This window comes from Pelobates fuscus, chromosome 9, assembly GCF_036172605.1.
Source record: "Pelobates fuscus isolate aPelFus1 chromosome 9, aPelFus1.pri, whole genome shotgun sequence".
In the NCBI taxonomy this organism is placed as follows: Eukaryota; Metazoa; Chordata; class Amphibia; order Anura; family Pelobatidae; genus Pelobates; species Pelobates fuscus.
The window spans coordinates 64,820,714-64,846,957 of record NC_086325.1 but is presented as its reverse complement, the minus strand read 5'-3'; the positions used below and the strand labels follow the sequence as shown (position 1 = coordinate 64,846,957).

Sequence of the window (26,244 nt, the reverse complement as noted above, 5' to 3'; positions counted from 1 at the left end):
CGCATTCAGCCGGTCACATAGGAAAGCATTCATAATGCTTTCCTATGGACGCTTGCGTGTTCTCACTGTGATTTTCACAGTGAGAATCACGCAAGCGCCTCTAGCGGCTGTCAATGAGACAGCCACTAGAGGAAATAGGGGAAGGCTTAACCCATTTACAAACATAGCAGTTTCTCTGAAACTGCTATGTTTATGAAAAAATGGGTTAACCCTAGAAGGACCTGGCACCCAGACCACTTCATTAAGCTGAAGTGGTCTGGGTGCCTAGAGTGGTCCTTTAATATAGGACAGTTACCAAACCTAGTTTTAGAAATTGGCATCTTTTGTTTGTAAACAGTGGCATGGAGATAAGTAAATCACAGATGATGTAGATGTTGTGTTAGTCACAAGGACAGTGCTAGCTGACATAGTGCCTGTCTTCTACAATAGAAAATAAGGAGACGAGTTATAGATACACTTTCTCAACACCTCCCTCCCCCCAAAACATAAATAAATCACTAAATATATTTTTGTAAGATAAAGCAGACCATATTTTTTTCATATAATATTGTTGGGACACATAAAGAGTATCTTCTACACATGATTGTGAATCACAGACTCTCCTTTTAAACAGTTACTGCCATACAAATATGGATGACATTAATATTGAGGAAATTAAACTTCTGCATTAGTAGCCCAGCAAGTGAAAATTTAAATGCACCAGCTTGCCAGGCTGCAAGTGAAACCACCCAAAATGGTTTGACCCACAGCAGGGGTATGGCATCTCCAGCCTACAAACCATGACAACTGCATGTAGGAATTATGGTGCTAAGACTGCCCCTTCATTTTTTCACAGTAGTGTTATTCAAAATGGCACCATGAGGGCAGATACCAAGCCAGGTCTGCAGGCAAATACATACTCAAACTCTGATTTCTGGTAAACACCATGATATATGGGAAAACGGGTGCCAATTCTGCCTCTGCAAGAGCTGTGAGACAGAAAACCATGATATATGTTCAACTAGTCCCTGTTTAATAAAATAAAACTTCTCTTTCAGGGAAACAGCACATAACTCCAGACTCAGTTTTGTGTATCTAATGTATATTAAAGCTGACTGGAATATACTTACATATCAACACAGCACTGAGGTTTCACAGCACCGGTCGTTTCTGCAGCAATGTACTTACTGGGTGATGTACATAAAACTGAAAAAAATTAAAAATTAAAAAGAGATGTCAGGATAAGTAAATCATTTTAATCACGAGTTCTTATATTTAAACTTTGCAAAGCACGCAAAAGTGAAGATTTCTTCTACTACATGATTTAGGCCAAAGGGACAACTTGGGCTGCCACTGAGCTACAAATGCCATAATTATTTGTCAGGCGAAAGGTTTGCAGCAATTGGCAATCAGAGAAGAATGGGAATCATAGTCAAATAACAAATCAGGAAGTTTGTTTTTAATACTTCTGATTTCAGATATGGTCCATCCAGGAAATCTTACTACACTAGATTTTACTAAGCATTTTTCTTTTCTTGTCAGTTTTGGTATTTGCCACTTCCATGTATGCTGAAAGGCTGTGCTATTACACTCCCAATTCTGCGTTACTTAGTACTCTCCCCCCACCTCTAGTGCCAGTTCTTACCAGCTCTCTGATCATATGAATTTAAACCTTTCTGGCAAATACTGACTCTATCCAAGACTACACAATTTACTATTTATACTGAAATCTGTCTTTTTACAAAGAAAGATAATCTTTTAATATTTAATATTTATTTAAAAACCAAAACACTAGCTAAACTGCCAGTAAAGGACACAATTAAAATTCCTTACTGGAAAGTACACCTGATTAAAAAAAAAAAAATAGAAAATCTATAAGTGTTATTCAACAAACTGGGACCTGACCGGGAAATTGCTAATTTTTTTGTGCAAAATAAGAGTTCAGTTTTATACTGACAAGTGACAAATGTAATATCCAGGAGCTTATCATTTAAAAACAATTGTGATGGTCTTTTACATGACGAATGACAGCAGTTTGTGTCAGCGTGATTCAACACTGCATTGCCATCAGCAGCTGCCTGCGTTGACATGGCATCCTGTTCATTCATAAAACAACGCAGTATCACTTTCAGTGAACGAGAAATCACTGGAAACTGTACATGATGGAAGTACGAAACCACATTTTTGCCGTAAAGCATATCTCAGAAGTGGGAGTGTTTGTTCCAGTAGGTAGGTTTGTTATAAAAACAGCACCTATTAAATATATATATGACCATTAAAATTATATGTGTTTGTCACTTTAAAATAGTTAAGCACTGTATATTAACAAGTATTCATGAAAACAAACTGTTCCTGTATCTCAGAATTTGAACATAAATAAGAGATATTGTTCCAATCAGCATAGATTTGTACAACTCAGTGACATCATAAAAAAGTTATATGAAATGTAATTCAATGTAAGGAGATCAGGTATCTTCCATTGTGGTGAGGAATTAGGTTGACCGGGCTTGATGTGACTAGGTTCCTCAAAAGGTTCCCCTAACCTCCTTGACCACTTTTACTTTTAGTAAGGAATCAGAATGTGCAGCACATACAGAGGTACTTCACTTATGGCCAGGGGGTTAATTACATCCCCGGCACACGTGACTTCTCACATCTCACAAACATACATCTGTTAAAAATAAGGGATAGATCAACATAACATTAAATAATCCTGGCACGTGTCAGTTCACATTAAATGTTCTTCCCTATCTTTATAAAAACAACAACTGCTCCCTCTTTAATATAGAAGTGCCACATGCAGAAGTGTCTGTGTATGGCACAAGCAGATTTGGGTTATTTGAGAATGTTACGGTACACTCCACCTGTATCATAAGCTTACTGATCATCTACGGCTCGGTTTAAGGAACTCAATGATTTTATAATACTATGATATGGTAGAAACATTTAAATACATAAAGGGAATCAACACAGTAAAGAAGGAGACTATATTTAAAAGAATAAAAACTACCACAACCAGAAGTCTTAAATTAGAGGGGCAAAATGTTTAAAAATAATTTCAGGAAGTATCACTTTACTGAGAGGGTAGTGGATGCACTACTAGAGAGCTTAACTATTTTTGGGATAGGCATAAGGCTATCCTAACTATAAGATAAAGCCAGGGACTAATGAGAGTATTTAGAAAATTGGGCAGACTAGATGGGCCGAATGGTTCTTATCTGCCGTCACATTCTATGTTTCTATTATCCAGAATAATATTGATGGTTTTTCTCCTTTCTTTATAAGGTATAAGAGCAACCCTATTCAAAGCAAGCAATCCATTGCTTGTTCTTTCTTAAATAAGATATAACACCACAGTGAAACATTCGGATATGAGAGGAACCATACCTTTAAACGTTAAGGCAAACTCGTAAGGGTTATATAGCGTTAACACCTGCTTGTGTGTGGACTGATCATCGGCATAAAATATCAGTTCTGTTGGAAAGACAAACACAGGAAGGTTTCCTTCCAATAATTCTGGCTTCCGTGTTTGCTGCTGCATTGGCACAGAATCTGTATTCCAACCTCGGCGGCTCCTTTTGTCTTGAGGATCTTCCAGCTTCCTCTGCGTGGTGCTGTAAAATCTTCTAGTGCATTTTGGCAGTTCTACAGAAGAATGAAAATATAATAATACTGCAATCGCAAGCCTGACTGAAATAGTTGCATAGCAGCAGTAATGTAGAAGATGGCATAAATATCTGATTGACAGGTACACTAGAGCTGCGGCAATTAAAACAAACTGCCTGATAGCAACATACATTGGGAGGTTTTTGTTTGCTTTTGTAAGTGCTTTACATATCTTTTCAATTGAAACCATTCATCAATAAAGCATTTCAAAAATAGAAAGAATCAAAATGAATTCAAAATAGTAAAGACAAGCATCTACAAATAGGGTGCTACTTTAAGTGTTTCATTGACTCAGGTTTTTATTAATTACGCACTGAAGAGGTTAATAGAGGAATAGTTATGAAAAATATTCTCTGTCATTTTAATGGAGTATCATTTGTACATAACCCGAATGATAGAACCACTAAAGTACTCAGGCCACTTCATCTCAATGGTCTGGGTGCAGTGGTCCTGTCATTTTAACCCTGCAAAGTAAAACAATTCTGTTTTGTAGAAATTGCAAGATTTACATTGCACGGTTAAACACACCTCTAGTCGCAGTCTTTTTGCCACTAGAGACGGTTTTCCCTCCAGTACAGAGTGTAACTCGATCCTGCAAGAAAGACGCTGCTTACAGCAGCATTTGATTGGAGGAATGTGGCATTTAGCCACACATGTCTAGTGCCGAGCTACTGCTACTCCATGAGAAGCAATGGATTGGAGGAGATTGTGGGTGATGTCAGCTTGAAACCTGACATCACCGGAGGTGGAGCTGGAGGCTGCCCCAGAGGAGTCTTAGCACTGGAAAGGAGGTTAGTAATCATATATAATTTAGATTTTTCAAGCCAAAAGGGGGTGGTCAGGAGGGAATTTCAGAAATAACAATTGCTATTTTCGGTATAATAAGTTCCCTTTAACTGCTGGACTGAATAAATAAATAAATTATATACATTTAGTCCCATGGGAAAAGCTCTATTCAATGTGGGGGGTAAACCAGCAGCAAAGTGCTAAACAAATAAATATTACCAAATAAAATAGGTTAACCAGACCAGAGAACACTTGGTTATATGGGGAAATTTAATTAATTTACATTGAAAGCCATTATGTCTGCATGCAGGTAATTCACTCTCATATGAAACTCCCTAAGAGCAAATAAAGGGAAAGACGTTATATCCTAAAGGTTTTGTCATAATGGTTATGTTCATATTGCCTTTTGAGCAGGTGTAGCATAAGGTAGATTCCTTGACTGTTTCAGAACTAGTCTAAAGGCTGGCAAAGCATATAATGGCAATAATTAAAACGAAAAAAAAAAAGGTTAACACCACACACAAGTTTTATAATCTAGAAATGTTGTAATGGCCTACTTTAATCACCATTATAATTTGTATTGTACAATTTGTTCCACATTGATGCTTTTTGAATTAGACATGGCTTAAAGGAACACTGTAACCTTATCAGTACATATCTCTATTCTTAACTTAATGTACTTAGTACGTTTCAGGGCCACACAGAGTACTTTAAAAATTTAAGAAAATTAAATAAATGTTAAAAAAAAAAATAATAAATCCTGGAGCCGTATGCAATGATTTTCTATGACTGACCGTCATAGTCTATGATTGATTATAAGACTGACTTATGTCATTGTACGTGTGTGTGTTATGTAATGGTTTGCTAGGGTATGTGAGCTGGGAAGTAACAGCCTTGGTATCCTACCCACAGAGTGTCGAGGTGTGGCTGGAAGCCACGTTTCCAAGCCTCCTAATTATTAAAATACAGTCATTTGGGGCCACTAAGGAGGGTGAACTACTGTAAGCTCTACAATAACTTAATTTAGATTTAACTGTACTTTGTTTTTTGTAACTTGATTTTTTAACACATGTAAAGAGAGGTCAAAATGGGGCACAAACATACAAAGAAATGTCAGATTGAATATTTGCATAGTCTTTCAACGTCCAGAGTAGCCGTGTTATATTTACATTTACAAAACATTATAATAACGTCTTAAAATGTAAGCATCAATCCAACTGAAGTGAAAAAAGGAAAGGGTGTAAGAGATGAAGCTCAGGAAATGCAATACGAAAAGACAATGAGCAACAAGGCAGGAAGGAGGAAAGGAAATAATAGAGAAAGTGAAGGTAGGGGAGGGTCTGGTCAGGAGACTCAGTAGATCATACAATAAAGATCCATGGGCAGGTTAAATACTATGATTTGGAAAATGTGCAGAATAGAAAAAATCAGTGGAATAAAAAGTTGAAAGTTTACCCGATGGAGAACATAATAAAAGGATGATCAGGAATTAACGAGGTCATAGGCATCCTTTGGCACTTCGAATGTTGTGGACTACATCACCTTTAATGCTCTTACAGCCATAATGCTGGCAAAGCACCAGGGGTGATATAGTCCACAACACCAAGATTGTCGAAAGTTGCTTACCCTTAATATCGAGTATACAAAAGGAGGCATATCCTTTTGAACAAAAGAAGCAAAGAAGCAAAGAACCCAGAGAGAAGTCACCCTACAAGTTGAGTTATCTACTAGTGGCAGCAGAGGAGTGATTAAAATTTTCCTGGGTTCCCTGTTTAATCCATATAATTACAGTCAAGTTCACCAGCAAGCAGAAGCAAGTTTTCCAATACTATTCACCAATTACCGTGATCTTACTTATGTGTCAGTTTCAGAGTACTTCTTGATTCCTGACCTTACTGGGAGTAACTAGAAATTCTTATTTTGCCTCCTTGTGGGTGTTTTGTTAAGACAAACCTTAAGACTAGCAGTCACAACAACCATTAATATAAATATATATATATAATTTTTTTTATTTTTTTTTGCAATGCATATGAGGGTAACATACAGGCATGTGGTACCCCAACGGCAATCCACTTGCATATTTTAGAACAAAGATAACAGTGGGGTATGTAGGAACAGTGCACAAATGTTATATTTAAATACAAGAGGGTCAAGTTTGGAGCATGCTAGTTAGGTATAAAAGTCATGAGTTTATCAAGCTTAAGTAATTAATATATATTATTATCCTCCCTCATCCCTATGATTTCCTTTCTTTCTTTTTTGCTAGGTAATAGCCTACACTAATCAGACACAACATTAAAACCACTTGCCTAATATAACCCCCCCCCAGTGCTGCCAAAACAGCTCTGATGCGTCAAGCCATGACCTCTGAACGTGCCCTGTGGTGTCTGGCATCAAGACATTAGCAACAAGTTGTGATTTGGGGCCTCTATGGATCAGATATGTTGTTCCAGCACATCCGGCAGATGCTCAGATTGAGATCTGGGGGAATTTGGAGGCCAACACACCTTAAACGGTTTGTCATGTTCCTCAAACAGTTCCTGAACAATTATTGTCCGGGGTGCATTATCCTGCATTATCCTGTTGAAAGATTAAACTGCCATCAGGGAACATAATTGCCATGAAAGGGTGAACATGATCTGCAACAAACTCTAGGTAGGTTATACGTGTCAAAGTAACATCCACATGAATGCTAGGCTCAAGGTTTCCCAGCAGTACATTGCCTCCGCTGGCCTACCTTCTTCCAATAATGCATCCTGTCATCTCTTCCCCAGGTAAACGACGCACATGCACCCAGCCATCTACCTGATCTAAACAAAAGCGTGATTCATCAGACAAGGCACCTTCCGTTGCTCCATGGCCCAGCTCTGATGCTCATGTCCACATTAAAGGGGCTTTCGGCAGTGGACAGGGGTCATAACAAGCACTCTGACCAGTCTGTCGCTATGCAGCAAACTGCGATGCACTGTTTGTTCTGGCACCTTTCAGCCCAGCAGTAACATTTTCAGCAATTTGAGCTACAGTAGTTCTTCTGTGTGATCGGACAAGATGGGCTAGCCTTCATTCTAAACATGCATTAAAGAGCTTTGGCACCCAAGACCCTGATGCCGGTTTACTGGTTGTCCTTCCTTGCACCACTTTTGACAGGTGCTAACCACTGCTTACTGGGAACACTCCACAAGACTCACCAGTTTGAAGATGCTCTGACCCAATCATCTAGCCATCACTATTTGGCCCTTGTCAAAATCACTCTGATCTTTTCGCTTGCCCATTTTTCCTTATTGCAACACATGAAATTCAAGAACTTGCTGTTCATTTATTGCCTATTGTATCCCACCCCAGGTGCCATTGTAACTATATCATAAATGCTATTCACATCACCTATCAGTGAGTTTTAATGTTGTGGCTAATCAGTGTATATGACATGACTTGCGGTTATTTCCAATTCCTTACAGGTGCATGTCTGGGATTTAACAGGGATTGAATTTAGCTAATGCCTCCAATCATGTGGTGGTGCAGTCTTGATCTAGCTGGAACGATTATTTGAAGACAAGGCGTGCTCCATGAGATTATTCTGCAAGGTGGGATGCTTGATTTCCATGCAAGGAAGAACTAAGTGTTCCATCATTTTCGAAAGGTCAAGATACACATTTCCTAATTATTGTTTGGGTTATATGGATTATAGATTACCAGGTTATGGATCAACATAAGCTTTAAAAAGTATGGTTAGGAAGTATATAGAGACAGCTTAAAGGGGGGGAATAAATATAAAAATATGCTATTTTATGGTGTTCATCCTGCAGAACCAGAAATAAATCATGGCCCACGGTTTTGTATTTCTTTAGTATCTGTTCTCTACGGAACAATGTTGCTGGAATACATGTGTTAAACATTTTGGGTTGACAATCTGTTTAATGACTTCATTTGTGACCCTCAGCAATAATAACAATAAGTCAACATGAGGGGCAGTAAGATTCACTATTTTAGATGTTGTGCAATTTGGGCATTGGAGATCATTTTTTAAATGCCATTAGATGTTGGGAATTCAAACCAATGGTTAAGTCACTGCAGAAACGCTTCTTGCTAAATATTCGCTATATTTAGATGTTAACCTTGCCATCTGTTTCAATTTTGTTACCGAAGTCCACATAGCAGGATTTACGCCCTGCCGGTAAGTTAACTTGACCAATGTCTTACATTTCATTAGATGTGGCAATGGAACACGCAGAGTTCCTATCATGCAGCAAAATTGTGACTTTACGTGTGTGTAGTTATGGACAATTTGTGACACTAAATATCACGATTAAAGCTGCTTGTGATAAAGTTAAGAAAGAGGTGGTCAGGTAAAACAGGAAGAAAAAGAACATATGGACTATACAGCCTAGAGAGGTTGCGCTGTCTAACGTAATACCAGCTGTCTGTTCATTAAGAAACTGCACTTTGGAATCAAGAAGATATAATTTCTAAACAAAATTAGAAATTGCTACAAAGTGAGTTTAGCTTTCTTTTGGATTAACTGCAGCAACAATTATTATTATTGGAAGCGTAAATCTGATGGATTTGTCTTTTTACAATTTCTACAATTTATATGCAGAATAAAACATTTTAGCTCATTGTATGTATAATAATAAAATGACTCCCAAGTGAAGCATTATGCTAACTGGAGAGCTACCTACCTGTTTTGGCATGATGACAGCTGTCAATTGATGGTATTGTGTTAGCTCAAACACTGTCTGCACACATGGGAAAATAGTGTAGGTACTAAAACATAGCCTAATAAAAAATATAACCGAGGTAAATAAAGACGGAAAATGGTTGATCTAATTCAAGCCAGAAGGTGTTTAGTCATAGTTTTCAACATTACACATCTTCTTACAGAACATGTAACGTGCTGGCTCAGTGAACACTGCTGTATGGAGACTATGGCTCATTGGCATGTACTAGAATAGCGTGATCTACAGCCTAGTTTCTCAACCCCTCATATGCATGCCACAGCGTGTACGCGCACCACAGGCAGGGGGTACACCAGAAGGTGGCTGGCTAGAGGAGAATGAAGCTGGACCCCAAGGAAATGGTCAGCTCCAGCTCTTCCAAAGGTTTTATATAAAAATAATCATTTGTGAGTGTGTGTAAGAGACTGCGTATGTGTTTGTCAGTGCATGTGTATGTGTGTAACTGTGTATATCAGTGTCTTTTTGTAAATGTGTGTGTCAGTGTCCACTGTCTGTATGTCTGTCAGTGAATGTGTCCTCTGTGTGTAAGTGGGTATGTGTCAGTGTCCCCTGTATGTAAGTGTGTGTCACTGTCCTCTGTATGTAATGTGTGTGTCAGTGTCCACTGTGTGTTTATCTACTAAACAGCAACTTTGGTGCTGATAGATTTTGTTTGTTTTTTAACCCCTTAAGAACACATGACATATGTGACATGTCATGACTCCCTTTTATTCCAGAAGTTTGGTCCTTAAGGGGTTAAAAAAAATCTAATCTAGGCAAAAATTAATGGGGGTTTAGTTACATTATATGATCATACATTGCCACAACGTCAATGTGCCCCATCTTTGGCAGGTCCTACTCTAACAGCCAAATGTCTGCTAAATTAGGTAGTTACTTGGGGGGGAAATTCCATCTCGAGTTCTCTGCAGTACAAGGCTAAATAGAGCCCAGAGATGAGGCACCTGTGACAGGGAGGGGTGCAAAACCAAGGAGTTGGCTAGACTCCTAAATATATATATGAGAAAACAAGGGTCTGGCTGCACTCACCAAAACATGCATAAATAGGGTGCTGCTGGGAGCCAATAAAAATAAAAATCCAGTGCACTCCCTTATCTACTAAACAGCAACTTTGGTGCTGATAGATTTTGTTAGTTTTTTTAAAAACACCTAATCTAGGCAAAAAATAATGGGGGTTTAGTTACATTATATGATCATGTCACAGGTGCATCATCCCAGGGACCTTCTTAGCCTTGTACTGCAGAGAACTCGAGATGGAAGTATTTCCCCAAGTAAGTAACTAACTCATGTAGCAGATATTTGGCTGTTAGAGTAGGACCTGCCAAAGATGGGGTACATTGACGTTGTGGCAGGCTTATGCAATGTATGATCATATAATGTAACTAAACCCCCATTATTTTTTGCCTAGATTAGGTGTTTTTAAAAAACTAACAAAATATTTTTTCTTGTTCAATAAAGTTCAGGGTTCATGCCTATTGATTTAAAAAAAAAATGTAATATAGCTACTTTGTTCTATTTTCAATACATTACCATCCTTTATTATTAATGTGGCACAAACATGTGCCATGGGTTTATATGTAATATTTCTATTGCATCTTTTTGTTGTTAAAAAACATAGAAAATGGGAGCAGTGTTTATGCTTAATTTCCTAGCAATTCCAACAGCTTATTATGTAAAATCTTCCAGTAAATTGCATTATCTCTGAGATGTACTATAAGAGCAGCATACATACAGATGCATTCCTCTGCATGATGAGGTTGGTGGTCCTGGGACATTTTTAGAGAGGAAATAATTTAAAGTGTGGATCACAATGCATGATTATAAGCTATCAGTGTCTCACTTAGAGAACATTAGTAAAATGAAACATATTTAAATAATTAAAACGGGATTTATGGGTGCCAAGTGATTAGTGCAGAGATCACTCTGCCCAAACTGTGCAGTAAGCAAAATAGCTTTTTAATCAATGTACATCCACAGACACATTAACCCCTTAAGGACCAAACTTCTGGAATAAAAGGGAATCATGACATGTCACGCGTGTCATGTGTCCTTAAGGGGTTAATGGAACAGGGTAACCAGAGCTGGACTAAGTGTCAGGGAAGATATACTAGATTTCTCACTTTTTATGAAATAAGGCATTTCATTTTACAATATGTTCCTTATTGTGAAGTGTTGAATATATGGCGGGTGTGCGGGATGGCACTGTCCAGCAGATTAATAACCAATTACCTGGTTTCTCTTAAAATGTTTAAATGAATTGCTATGTACATGTTTTTGACAATGAAATGGTTACTATTTGAATACAGTATTGCCAGGCCTGGCAGCAGAGAACACACGCTTATTGAAAATGAAGCATGCCGATATCATTGAAACAGATCAGGGTGCCTGTGTGATGTTTAATGTGCAACAAGGCCTCTGACGGCTGCAGCCAGATCTAAAATGTCTCGAGTGTCCAAAGACATGTTAACCACAGTGACAGAACAGAAAGACTGAGAGGGGAACACAAATAGGACATTACAGGAATTGAAAAATGGAATAAGAAAGAGGGAAAGTTGAGCGCATGTATAGAAATACACAAAAAACAAAATAAAACAAACACCAAATTCTGAAAATGGTTAGGAATAACAATAATATATTTATTATCATAATTTTATATAGCGCAAACATATTCTGCAGAGCTTTACAATTACAGAAAGGGGAAGTGAAGACGAAGGCCCTGCTCAAACAATCAGTTAGGATTTGATTTGAGGTGAGCAGTAGGTGTCTTATCCAGTTTTAAGGCAGTCATGTTACCACTGCTCTAACAAGCCTATTTTAATATATGTCTCTTATTATTAAATCTTATTATATCCACCTAATCCTAACCAAACTGTAGAAAAATTTACTTTGATCATGGAATTTTGTCAGACTGTCACTCACTATGGGAGACCGCCAGTGCTAGCAGTCAGCATGCAAATAATTAATTTAACATTAACCCTCTGCGACACAACGGTTAACAAAGCCTTACCCATGGACAGCAGGTTGGAGCTCTAATTAATATTGAGAGGGAGTGTTAATGCCATTGTTAGGCCTTCCCAAATCACTATGGTTTGTCCACCCCCCATCCCCTGGTGCCTTAGGGTCCCCAATCCCCTTGCCAACCCCCACTCCAATTAAAGACCCTACCTCCCACACAGTACTAATAGTGACGGGGGGGGGGGGGGGGAGGGAGGAGGGGCAATAAAAATGTTACATGTAAGAAAATAAAATCCTATTTGCCATTAGAGGTCTTCCTGCTCCATGGGTAAAAGCAAATTAATCTTATTGCATCAGGGGTTTTCTTCCACGCTGTTTTTTTTTTGTGGGGGTGGGTTGCTTTTTTTGTATCAGTAGTTGCAACGTATTATTTTGGAATTTGTTTTTGCCTTTTGGGGGGCTGAAGAAAAAAATTGGCTTAAACTTGAGTGGTGTGTTCTATAAAGTTGCTACTGTAAAGCTAAGATTACTGTGAAGCAATGTCTTCACACAAAGGTACAGGAAGCAGCTGATGAGATGTGGACATTGCAAAATCAGTGAAAGCAAGATACTGATAGATTGGAAGGAAATGTAGCATTGGATAGGATGATGTATGTGGAGACTAGTAGTCAAGTATAGGAGTGTGAAAGTCAAAACCAAGTTAAACCAAAGATAAACCCTGAAAAATATGCAACTACCAACAAGATAGAGGGGATGAATGTTCTGCTAGCTTAGCTCATTAGAGCAAGTTTGCTTCATTCAATATGGGAAAGAAACCATGCACCACTTCTCTTAAACACACATGCTATGGTCTGACTAGTAGCATAGGCCTTTAAATGTTAAGCCGTGATGTTAAGACACCCAAACAGCATGGGAAGTCAGTGTGTAATGGGGCCAAGGAGACTCCCCAGCGTTATAAATAAAATGTATTTACTTGTAACGCTAGAGTTTTTCTTTAATGTAGCTGTGTATGCATGTGTGCTTGGAAAATGTAGTGTGTGAATGAAGAAGTTTATACTGTATTTGGGTAAGTCAGTGGTCATAAAAGGTCACTGCATACAATACAGGTGTTTGTAAGCCCAGAGTGCTTGAATGTAGATATATATGTGCAAAGTTGTATATCTATAAGTAACGTTTTTGACATACGTTCAAAACCAAGAACCACGGGATGCTAATCAAAATCGTAATCAGGAAATCAAACTAAAGAAAAAACACGCAACCAGGCTCAACAGAACAATGACAGGGCAACTAGGGTCTGAACCAAGGGCTATTAAATAGCAAATGACGTGTGCGTCAAAACTTGCATCACCAGAAGGTGACTTACAGTGTCAAGTTGGGGAAATTTAGTTGTAATTGTTCTTTGAAACCATGATTTATTTATTTTTTACTGTTAATGTGGACATTTTGGAATTACATCACAATTCTTAAAGAGGAACTGTAATTTCTGTCATTGACATCACTGAATAAAACAATGAAAACGTTAACCTTGTTTCACAAGATGTTTAAATGACAGATTTAGTAAATTACATCATAATCACAGTTCAGGCAAGTCAAGGCAAACACTGCTAACAAAGAGAAGAAATAGAAACATATTTACACAACTTTAAAAACAAAAAAACAGATCGGTCTAAAAATTCTCCCCAAATGTATAAATTCTCATTTTCTCTGTATGCTTTCTCTATGCTGACTGGCAGGTTCACATACCTTATAACAATATAGCTAAATATAATGGTTTAGCACTGAAATCCTTCTTTATTTAAACCAACAAGTAAAGATGAAGGATGTTTTGGCCAAAAAAACTGGCTTTTGTAAAGGCTTAACAAAGGCCAGGGTACTGGCCGAAACAATGAAGAATCAGAGTGCTTCAGAAGATGTGCTGAACCATTCTTTTTAGCTGTTTTGCTTTGCTGAAATGCAGAAGCGGGGGCAGGGAGCTAAGATGAAGGCACCCATATATGCAAGATAAGGAGATGTGGATTTCTGCATTAAATTTTATTTTTCACATCTCAAATACATATATTTGTTAAATACATTGTAAACATAGTATTAAAAATCCCGGGACATGACCGCTCTCCTTTAACCACTCTCGAGTTGCTCAGAGATAATTTGTGACTAAAGAATGCAGCTGAACCAATCAGACCTTAATGATGAGGAAGTGGATGAGGAATATCTTTATTTATTCGACTGCTCCCTCCCCATCTCTTCCCCTCTAGCCCATTTTCCCTTTTCATCATCCCACCTCTTTTTAACCCCGTCTATAATTGCCTTGCTATGGGGTACACTTTAATGGTTGTGGTACCGAGCAAATATGTCATCTGAACAAAGCAGCCTTGACCACACCGATGTAAACGCTACATTGTGCAAATGAACGGACAGCTCATAGTGCTTTAACTACATCGTATCGGAGCATAAATAATTATTAAAAGGTCTTACCTGTTACAACACTGTGTTCTATTCCATGATTCAGCCTGCAAAATATAAACATAACTATCATTAGAAACAAGATCAGGGCTATTAAAATTCAAAATTATGCTGAATCACACTATATGTATGAGGAAGAAATTTGATTTGTGCGTGTACATAAATTAACATACCAAACAACAGAACGTGAATGACCTGATCTGTTTGGATGGATGTCTTGGCTGGATGGCAAAACTGATTTTAGTGTTCGAATAAACTCCACCCTTATAAGTCAAATATTCAGCTACTTTTTCCATTAACAGTGCCCCCTGGTGTCTGCCATTAACAATTGCTGTTTGCTCACATTGTTCATCAGAAATGTTGTTTTGGTCTGTGGAAAATACTTGAAACAAAACTTGGTGTAAATCAGGGTTTAATTGAGCCTGGTAACGAACACAAAAACTTAACGAAACTTAACAACGTGGTTCAAAGTGAAAATGATAGAAATCTAGCTGTTCACTGTACATATTCAGTACGTTTCACCATATGTTTTATATCTAAGGTATCTTATTTACTAATATAAAGAAATCAGCACTTTTTGTGTTCTTTAACACCAGAAACCTACCTCAACATCTGTGAAAGGAAAAAAAAAATACATAGATTTCTCTGCTCTCGGAATCTGACGGCGCTATATAAATAATAAAATAATAATAATATAGAACTCAACACACACACACTCTCCCTCTAGACAAGTGATAGCCCTAAAAATTAGACCCTAAACTGACTGTTGTACAACATGATGGTTTGTCAATATCTTAGGTGCTTTAGTAATACAGCAACTGGGGGTCTATTCATCTTTTTTGACCATCCCAATAGCAAATTTGAAGTGTATGATATCAAGTCTCATTACCTGGAGAAGGTTTCCATGTTATAACAAGATTTCTCAAATAAAGGACTATAATTTTTTTTTAGGAAGTGCCTTTAAAGAGAAATTAAACTGGTGGGTAATCAGCTCAATGTACAAGTCCCCGCAGCGCTGATTAGACTGCTATGTTGTCCACAAAGGCCTGATTTTTCTCTGCATTCAAACAAAGCTGTTTATGTTCCATTGCTGAAGTGAGAAATCTCCTTCCTCCAACAAAACAATTCCCAACCCTGCAGTCTCTTGCACAACCCTCCTCCTCCTCCACTAGAGCCCTCCCCTGTGCTAAACACCATCTCCACGTGGCTAGTCATGTGATCATGTTTACAGTGCCCTGCACCAGTCTGTGAGACATAGGGATATGGATGTCACACACTCTGCACAGTCTCCCTGACTTTAGCCTGTTAGTCATATCACTGCACACAATGCTGACGATGTCAGGGCCTCAAGCAGAGAATGCATGATGGGGTCCGCCCAGCATCAGGAGAACAAAAGTGTCCTGTCCCAGATCTGAGAACAAAGGATGCATCTGCTGCCATTTTTATCTTAAAAATCCCCACCAGTATAGTTATTCAGTTTATCTCACAGTCAAGAGAATTAAGCACTTATTAGCAGCTATTAGACATTTTTTTTATTATCAAGTTATATATGAGCAGCTTATAATATTTATAGTTTTACGGAATAAAAGTGATTGAAAAATTGAAACAAAGTATTTTTTTGTTTAGTTTATTTTTTTATCATCTGTAATTATGTGTGAAACGTAACTGTATCCAACTGAAGAGGCAGATCTTGTTCGTGCTGGTCCCAATTCAAAAGCTCATTGAGCAGGGCCCTCAACCCCCTCTGTTCCTGTACGTCCAGTGGTCTGATCTCAATTATGTGTCTGTTAGTTCACCCATTGTACAGCGCTACGGAATTTGTTGGCGCTATATAAATAATAAAATAATAATAAATAATAATAAAATAAATTGCTGTTTGTGTTTCCTATTGGTCATGGAGAGGGGAGACCGAATGGTTTACTTCCCAAGTGGCTAGATCGAGAGTAGATAACATCTATATTAAAAAGGAGGACAAGATCAGCAATGCTAACCATGGCCTTGATTTAATGCACTTTACAAAAGTTAATAATCTTAGACAAACTTTCAAAATGATTTACAGACGTCACCATTAAACGCTGAACAAAAATTGTAGTCCAGGCACTCAAGGATCAATTCAGCAGGTTTATTGGAACAAAGTGCAACGTTTCGATCCCACAAGGGATCTCTCTCAAGCTTGTGAAAGATCCCTTGTGGGATCGAAACGTTGCACTTTGTTCCAATAAACCTGCCGAATTGATCCTTGAGTGCCTGGACTACAATTTTTGTTCAACTATTTCAGGAGGTGGCACCAGGAGTGTAATAAGTGTGCGCTATTCCTCTCTTTTTTAGTTTATACACCATTAAACGTTATGTGAATTTTCATAGAATTCCTTTAAGAATTATTTTCTAACAGTACTGAATCACTTGGAAAGCTTATTAAATTGAGGTCTATATTAGCATTATGTTATAAAGGAGTATTCACAGAATTGTTTCCAGGGACAAGCAAAGGCAATCACTCTATGGCACCATTCAAATCAAAACAATTTTCAGCACAGACCACTCGCCTCCCTCTTGCCCCCTGCTGTTGACTCCATTGGCAGAGTCCTATATTTCATGAGTACTACCTACTCTAGATTGGAGTTAGATAACATCACATTTAAAAATTAAAACAAGCATTGTCCCTATAAATATCACTCATACAAATATGCATTTTCACCAGCAGTGTATCTAAGTATATTTTTATAGAATATATAAAAAGCACTATGTGATGTGGTCTCCAAATTTTTACAAAGGCGGGTTGTTTACTATTTGTAGATATAAGCTGGTGCTGGCCAGACCCTACTAAATGCCTGATCTTGAATAACAGTTTTGGGGGGCAAATTTAACATACAAATACCAATGGGGTGTGTATGAGATCCTAAAGACATGGACAGCACTGCATTACCTGGGCACAGTGCTATACAAACTGCAGACACAAATAACTAGCTGCATACAAGTGTACACAATCCCAATCTGAAAATGAGAAGTCTAGCACATTTGCAGAGGTGTTAAAAAGCAGCCAAAAATATTAGGACTAAAATTCATTTCTCACCACCGCCATGGACCAGCAGGGAAACATGGAAACTCAATACCACTGCATTAAGCTGCTTACAGCCAATAGCAAATACAACAAAAAGTTAAATGATTTACCATTTTACAGCATATACAAAAAGGAAAAATAAGTAATCTGAGGTTTTATAAGATTTCAACAATGCAGATCTTTTTTAACAATATAAGTGAGTTATAATGTGATCTGACAAACATCTGTGTTTATTTATCAGATGCTCTGCAATCTCTGTGGTTGCTGTTCTCATACACTTGCTCTAATATAGCGGTGCGGTCTTGTTTTCTTTGACACTTATCACATGATGCAAGATGTTTTGTTTCAATGTAAATTCGGTAAACTCATTTCCTGTAACTTGAATATTTAAGATATTTAAATGGATGCTCTAAGCAGCAAAAATCACTTAATTACTGAAGTGATTTTAGATATGTATTCTGTCTATGAAAGATTGCGGCTGTAAACGCTGCTGTTTCTGAGAAATGACAGTGTTTACATTTTGCAATTTTTACGCCTCCTTGGGGACCTGTGCGTCCAATGCATTTATATGAGAAGCACTAGATTACAGTTTCTCATAGAGAATTACCAGATTGACAGATTACAGTGTTTGTTGCATGTCAACAATGCTTCTCTGTGAGAAGCATATGATTGGACACAGACCATCAAGATTGATGATCTCACTGTAGAAGGACCAAACTGCAGTGAGAAATCTGTTCCAGCTCTGAATTACACTTATGGTATTTTTAAAGGTTTGTTTGTTTTGGTTTTTAGAAGGGTGGTCCATACATAAACTAGTACAGGAATGTATCTAACGAAAAAAATAAAATGATAATCTGTTTAATAAGAGTATTCCTTTAAATACCACAATGGGCTTGAAAAAAAGTATTGTGTGACTGAGGTTGAAATTTTTAAACTTTTACTAATAAACTGAAAATAATAGTGAACAGCACTGATTCGAGTGGGGAGATGCATGCCAAAGAATACTACATCCAATATGTTTTTTTTTTACATAGATACCTCTTTTAAAAAAGCAAGTTGGGCAAATATATGATCTCACTTTGTATGAAAGAAATAATGATATATACCGTGTTAGATGTGTAAAGACATTTTATTTATTAATTAAAATGTTAGCTTACATGTCTATGTCTTACAATTACTACAATGGTGCATTCACTAATGTTTGGACTCCTGATGTGACCTCAGTCTGTAACTTTCCCTATATAGCAATTCCAATGCATTCCAAAGTGCATTTCAGTGATTAATGCATTTCAGTCTTATGACTCCAACATGCCTCCAACATTAGAATTCCTTAAAGGTCATCATAAAGGCATAATCCACAAATATGATGCTTGCAGTGGTTGGGGCGGTGCACTGTAAACAATGTTTGCAGTGGGTGAATATAAATGTATTCATGCGGTTTGAAATGGTGGGCATGCTAAATATTAGGAAGCTGTATTTTTTTACCTTATGTTTTCTCTAGCACTATGTACACATGATCAATCATGAGCTCAGACTGTGAAACTATACACTGCTACGGAAAGGCCCGTTAGAATGATTGGAGATTGATCACTAAATAGGAAATTGTGGTGAGTTAAAGAAGTTTCAATTTTGAGGCCAAAATAGCTAAGTTAAAACGTTGTCCATTTTTTTGCCAAGTGAGATTTTTCCGACTCTTTTATTTAGTGGTGGGAAATGAAATATAAATAAATCAATAAAGCCAAATTGTGCCCAATTGCACATTTTCTGCTTGTCTATGATTGACCCAATATATGAGTCATTACGTCCATTATTCACATCTTGAAATAAGTCAGTAAGCTGCTATATCCTGATATGCAGCACGTCACATCTCATACGACCCACAGCAGGTCTCTAAATTCTCAGGTCAACAGCTGCTACATAGTGTGCATGTGATGCCAATACAAATGTCTCCTGCGTTATGCATGAATGGCGAGTTTGTGTATCTTTACAAGCGTGTATATTAATAGACTAAATATCAGCAAAATGACTTGAATACGAATGTAGATGTATGTAAACACTGAGTTTACACAAACAGTGTGTGCTGCTGTTAAAACGCTTCATAAAACTATAATTAGTTGACAAAAACTTTTTCAGCAATCGTATCACTGGCACAAATAGCAAATAATCCCTTTAGTGGCAGTTTGAGGTCTGTGTTTGCTGAGGTCAATATAAATGGATCTGATAACTTATCCAAATTTATGACTGTGTGCAACCACTTCCTTAGATATTAATTATATGCAAACATATTAGGCTAGATCTCTTTATAAAAAAAAACAAAAACAACTGTGTACCTTATCCCTATAAACTTAACACCTTGAAGCACAGTTTTTTTTAGATAAGTGACCTATAGATAAGGCATATTAGTTACACACAATATTTCGAGATTATGGTTGATGTGCACAAGAGCTTGTTTCTCCAAATGGACAATACAAAAAAAACATAGCTTTAGGAAGAGTTTATTAAAATGAGAAAGCCTAAGGCCAAGGACACATTTACTCACATATGGAAATTAAAATAATACAAAGTTGTTTACCAAAGTATGAATTGTTTTGAATTTAAAGTGATTTGGGAATTTAAGCCATAATAAACCAAAGCGAAAACATGGTTGATTTAGGGAATTCTTCCATTCCAGTTATGTTGACCTATACCCTGAAATTCACTGACTTCCATATAATACTAACATAACCATGACAGGCTGTTAGAGAAGACAGTGGAAAACATGAGTGGACCTTTCATGACCAAAAATAGGTAATCCGTTGCTGTGGACCTAAAGGATGGGAATGTATCATGGAGACTGCTGGTCTACATTTTCCTAATCCAGGGGTTTCCAACCATTGGCACAAATGGCCCAAGCTAGCCGTATGGGTGCTTTACAATGCAGTGCTTTACAATTATAGACAGGGGACGATGGGGTATTAGGGAATCTGACGATACAGACTTTCACAATCACTGATTGACAGCAGTGGGTTTGGGTGCACAGGGCATAGGTACATAATGGAGGGGGATTGGAGGATGGGCAGTTTAGTGATAAGAAGGGTGTTGAGATGATAGTTTATGATAGTACCCTGGCTAGAATATATGCATTCAAGCCTGAAGGTGTAACTCTGCATGCTGTTAGACTCAGAAAAACAATCAGTCTGCTGATATCATCAGAAGTGGAAGCCTGATCCAATCACAATGCTTCCCAATAGGATTGGCTGAGACTGACAAGGAGGCAGATCAGGGGCAGAGCCAGCATGATTCAAACACAGCCCTGTCCAATCATCATCTCCTCATAGAGATGAATTGAATCAATGAATCTCTGTGAGGAAAGTTCAGTGTCAGCATGCTGAGGGAGGAGATACTGAATGTTTGGATGCATTTTAGGCAGCCATGACCCAGGAAGGATCTCTAACAGCTATCTGAGGAGTGGCCAGTGAAGTTATCACTAGGCTGTAATGTAAACACTGCATTTTCTCTGAAAAGACAGTGTTTGCAGTAAAAAGCCTGAAGGTAATGATTCTACACACCAGAACAAATTCAATAAGTTGTAGTTGTTCTGGTGACTATAGTGTCCCTTTAAGATGAGTGCTAGCTCACATGGCGAGGGGCACAACATATAGGCATTAAGAATCAGAATACCAGCATCAAGAAGGTAAAGATAAATAAACACAACTTATTGTTTGTCATACTAATCATCATTAACACACATTTACATTTAAAGAAAAAAAAAAGAAAAGAAAATGATGCACACAAACACACACACACATATACTGTAATAATTGTCGAAGCATTATAAGCTCTGTGTTATGCAGTATTTATATAATGGATAATATTGACAGTACAATGTACAGAATAACAGATGGTGATGTCAGTGTAAATAATGTGTATATTATAACTGGTCGGTGGATAATACCCCCCTCAAACAGTGTCATTGTGTATAATATAACAGATCAGTAGGTAGGTCCCCCCCCACACAGTGTGTCATTGTGTATAATATAATATAACAGATCAGTAGGTAGGTCCCCCCACACACAGTGTGTCATTGTGCATAATATAATATAACAGATCAGTAGGTAGGTCCCCCCCACAAACAGTGTGTCATTGTGTATAATATAACAGGTTGGTCGATGTGACAGTGTGTATAATATAATATAACCGGTCAGTTGGTGTGTCATTGTGTATAATATAATATAACAGGTCGGTCGGTGTGACAGTGTGTCATTGTGTATAATATAATATAACCGGTTGGTCGGTGTGACAGTGTGTATAATATAATATAACCGGTCAGTTGGTGTGACAGTGTGTATAATATAATATAACCGGTCGGTCGGTGTGACAGTGTGTCATTGTGTATAATATAATATAATATAATATAACCGGTCGGTCGGTGTGATAGTGTGTCATTGTGTATAATATAATATAACCGGTCGGTCGTTGTGACAGTGTGTATAATATGATATATAATATAACCAGTCGATGTGACAGTGTGTCATTGTGTATAATATAATATAATCGGTCGGTGTGATAGTGTGTCATTGTGTATAATATAATATAATATAATATAACCGGTAGGTCGGTGTGTCATTGTGTATAATATGATATATAATATAACCAGTCGATGTGACAGTGTGTCATTGTGTATAATATAATATAACCGGTCGGTCGGTGTGACAGTGTGTATAATATAATATAACCGGTCAGTTGGTGTGACAGTGTGTATAATATAATATAACCGGTCGGTCGGTGTGACAGTGTGTCATTGTGTATAATATAATATAACCGGTCGGTCGGTGTGACAGTGTGTATAATATAATATAATATAACCGGTCGGTCGGTGTGTCATTGTGTATAATATAATATAACCGGTCGGTCAGTGTGACAGTGTGTCATTGTCTTTAATATAATATAACCGGTCGGTCGGTGTGACAGTGTGTCATTGTGTATAATATAATATAACCGGTCAGTCGGTGTGACAGTGTGTCATTGTGTATAATATAATATAACCGGTCAGTCGGTGTGACAGTGTGTCATTGTGTATAATATAATATAACCGGTCGGTGTGACAGTGTGTCATTGTGTATAATATAATATAACCGGTCAGTCGATGTGACAGTGTGTCATTGTGTATAATATAATATAACCAGTCGATGTGACAGTGTCATTGTGTATAATATAATATAACGGGTCGGTCGGTGTGACAGTGTGTATAATATGATATATAATATAACCAGTCGATTTGACAGTGTGTCATTGTATAATATAATCAGTCGGTCGGTGTGTCATTGTGTATAATATAATATAACCGGTCGGTCTCACAGTGTGTCATTGTGTATAATATAATATAACCGGTCGGTCGGTGTGTCATTGTGTATAATATAATATAACCGGTCGGTCGGTGTGACAGTGTGTCATTGTGTATAATATAATATAACCGGTCGGTGTGATAGTGTGTCATTGTGTATAATATAATATAATATAACCGGTCGGTCGGTGTGATAGTGTGTCATTGTGTATAATATAATATAATATAACCGGTCGGTCGGTGTGACAGTGTGTCATTGTGTATAATATAATATAATATAACCGGTCGGTCGGTGTGACAGTGTGTCATTGTGTATAATATAATATAATATAACCGGTCGGTCGGTGTGACAGTGTGTCATTGTGTATAATATAATATAACCGGTCGGTGTGACAGTGTGTCATTGTGTATAATATAACCGGTCGGTCGGTGTGACAGTGTATTCGGTTGCAGAACTCCTCCCCCCCTCCCTATGTACCCAGCTCTCTGCCCAGACTGATACCCAGTGTTAGATCGCTAGCCCTGTGCTGCCGGTGTGTGTCCGGTTCCGTGCTCGGTGCTGGCCGTACCTCTCCTCCCAGCTCCGCCGCTCTCCGTCCCTTTGTGAGCAGCCTCTGGCCGCAGCGCCGCCCCGGAGCTCGCGGCCGTGACGTCAGAGAGCGCCTGCTGCTGCGGATGCTCAGTGCTGCGGCCGCCGCCTGTGACACAGCTCCCCCGGCAGCACGGTGCGGCCTCCCAGCTCACAGACCGACAGACGGCTCATACTGTGACCTGTCACGGCGCTGATGGCTGGCTCAGCGTTGTGGGAGCTCTGTCACAGCAGTCTAGTCAGGGGGGTGTTTTCTTCAGGGCCTACGTGTACAGCAACTCCCATAACACTCAGCTGGCACAGCACACGCAAAGCATGGTGGGAGTAGTTTGAGCATGCCACTAATAGAGCACCAGATGGTGGTCAGCTATAGTAAGCCACAATACTAGCACCAGATCCACACCAGTGCACAAGAGGGGGAGGCAAAGCCAATATATTAGCATTTTGCATTATTTAAACCAAAGGAAAGGGAAAGGCAATATCCAGGGGGAAGACTTTCCTCCTATTGCCTAATGCTGCAGACGCCCCCATTGACCAGTTATGACCTGTGGGCAAAGTACAGTTCCTGCATTAAAGAGACACTCTATGCACTAAAACAATTACAATATAAATTTATATATTTTTTAAGGAGACCCAGGGGTGACATGGTAACATTTACCTTTGTTTTTTTAAATCACGGGCATGTTTTTTTTCTCGTGCGCACAATTTAGTAGATTGTGCCTACTATTGTTCACGGTTTAACTAAAATAGAGGTACATGCTAATAGGATGTGCTGGCTCTGCTGCCCAGGATATAGTTTTTTGTTTTTTTTTGTGGGCACAATCTAATAAATTGTGTGTACGAGGTAGCCAAACGTGCCCATGCCACCTCCTGGGCTGTAGATTTTAATACGTAGATGATTTTTTAAAATATATATATAGACAAGGGCTACCCTAAATCTAAGCTAAAAAAATATTCACATCTAACTTTAAAAACATATATATATATTTTATATATATCAACTTATTGTTGTATCTCTTTTTTTCATTATCTCCATAATGCGTTCATAAAGGACGGGTGACTCCAGCCTACAGAGTCACCACACTACAAGAATGAGATCACTTACCAGAAAAGCACGCTGGTTTAGGCCTGTGAGTAATGCTGCAAAGAAACTGATATAGGGTCAGTTGAGTTAAAAAAAAAAAAGTCACCGTAAATTAACCACTGTAATTGTTTTGTTTATCAGAATTCTAAAAATGGACAAATCAGCAGGGTAATTAAATTGGTTCCGAATGCTACTGAAACACAGTGATTGCTTCACATATTCAATTTTACCCCACATTTTTTTTTTAATCTCTTAAGAATACACTTAACCTCCTTAGTTCCTATATTTAGGTTGATTCTGCTGAAATTTACTTACAATCGGTGTCCATTTATCCTGTGTCTAAACAATAACATGGCCTCTAGTTTCTTCTGAAGTTACTGGAGACTCTACGTGGGATAACTTGCTGTAATAAAGTCATAAAAATACAATTGCCAAGCTCACCAGGGGGGGAATGAAGAGGGGATTACACCGGAGCTCTTCATAATTCCCAGCAAAGCATGGGATTACAGGTGGGTGCTAGGTGTACCCGGGCATGGCACATCTGAATGCTACTGAAACTTGTCTCCCTGGCAGCCCTGGCCATGGCTGCAAGGGAGGTGATGACCTCAACCTTGGCTGTGTGTGCTCCTCCTGGTGCCAGAACGGAAAGAACTTTTACAGTGACCTGCACCCGCTAGAGGTGCAGACTGCAGGCTCAGCCAACTGGACCATATCACAGCCTCCACCGGGTCATCAGGAACATAACCCTCCCTAGCAACACAAAGCCACCCACTTATCACACACAGCTACCCACATATAGCCAGCATCACACATAACTCACAGTTAATAGATTTAAATGACACAAACTATGACCTTCGCGCCTTTTTACAGTTTTCTATCTTGAGGTTATGTGTGACGCATGCACATGCATCAATGGCACTAAATTCACGCAAAGGGCTCAGGGCTATTTAAATATGTAGAAATCTTAGACCTGTGCCATTTTGTAATTTTAAGTGCATTATTTGGCTCCCATTAGCTTCCGTATTTCCAGTGAAACAGTCCCTTGCTGGTTCCGGACCTTGATTTTGCCTAGACCTTTGTACTGTTCTTGTTGACGTGTACCAGACCAACCTTGATTTGACCCTGACTTTGTCTTGTCCCTTGTTCCAGTAGTACCGGTATACCAGTCCTTGGCTTTGCATTTGCCTTATCCTTAGCTTTTGGTTAGGTGGCAGCTTGGACCTTGCTGAGGATTCCTTTTGTATTGGGGAGTCAAACACATCATAGGATCCTGGTGATTCTCTCTTTGTGCACTTCTCTTATGTAACCAAAGCTCAATATGGCCCACATGGTCAATACATGTCTCTAGATATGTGGGGAAGTCTCTTGCTCTCAGCTCATCTGTGAGCCTCTTTGACAGACTGTTATAAAAGGCAGCAACGAAAGTATAATTGTTCCAATTGACCTTGGTCAATATGTCACAGAAGATTTTCATTAGGTCATTCATTAAGAAGCTATAGTCACAATGCACCCAAATATATGCCAGAGAACCAATGTTGGCCTATAACAGTAATTCATTAGAAGAGAAATGCAATCATACAAAGGTGGAGAACAGGCCAGGGCTCTGTCCCTGAA

The 26,244-nt window shown here is 38.4% G+C and overlaps 1 protein-coding gene across 4 annotated transcripts in view; it reads right to left on the bottom strand.

Annotated features, from left to right (window-relative positions):
* MOSPD1 (motile sperm domain containing 1) overlaps positions 1–23,687 on the bottom strand; it is a 35,841-nt gene extending 12,154 nt beyond the window's left edge. Inside the window, exons 1-5 of one of the 4 annotated variants that reach the window (XM_063432032.1) lie at positions 23,527–23,687; positions 14,589–14,623; positions 4,174–4,237; positions 3,367–3,624; positions 1,110–1,185 (exon numbers count right to left, since the gene is read on the bottom strand). In XM_063432032.1, coding sequence (XP_063288102.1) covers positions 1,110–1,185; positions 3,367–3,520 — 230 coding nt within the window. In that variant the 5' untranslated portion in view covers positions 3,521–3,624; positions 4,174–4,237; positions 14,589–14,623; positions 23,527–23,687. Of the gene's footprint in view, positions 1–1,109; positions 1,186–3,366; positions 3,625–4,173; positions 4,238–14,588; positions 14,624–15,465; positions 15,712–23,526 lie in introns of those variants that run through there. The other 3 variants (XM_063432033.1, XM_063432035.1, XM_063432031.1) reach the window with 3 other exon arrangements.
* Positions 23,688–26,244: the final 2,557 nt, after the last annotated feature.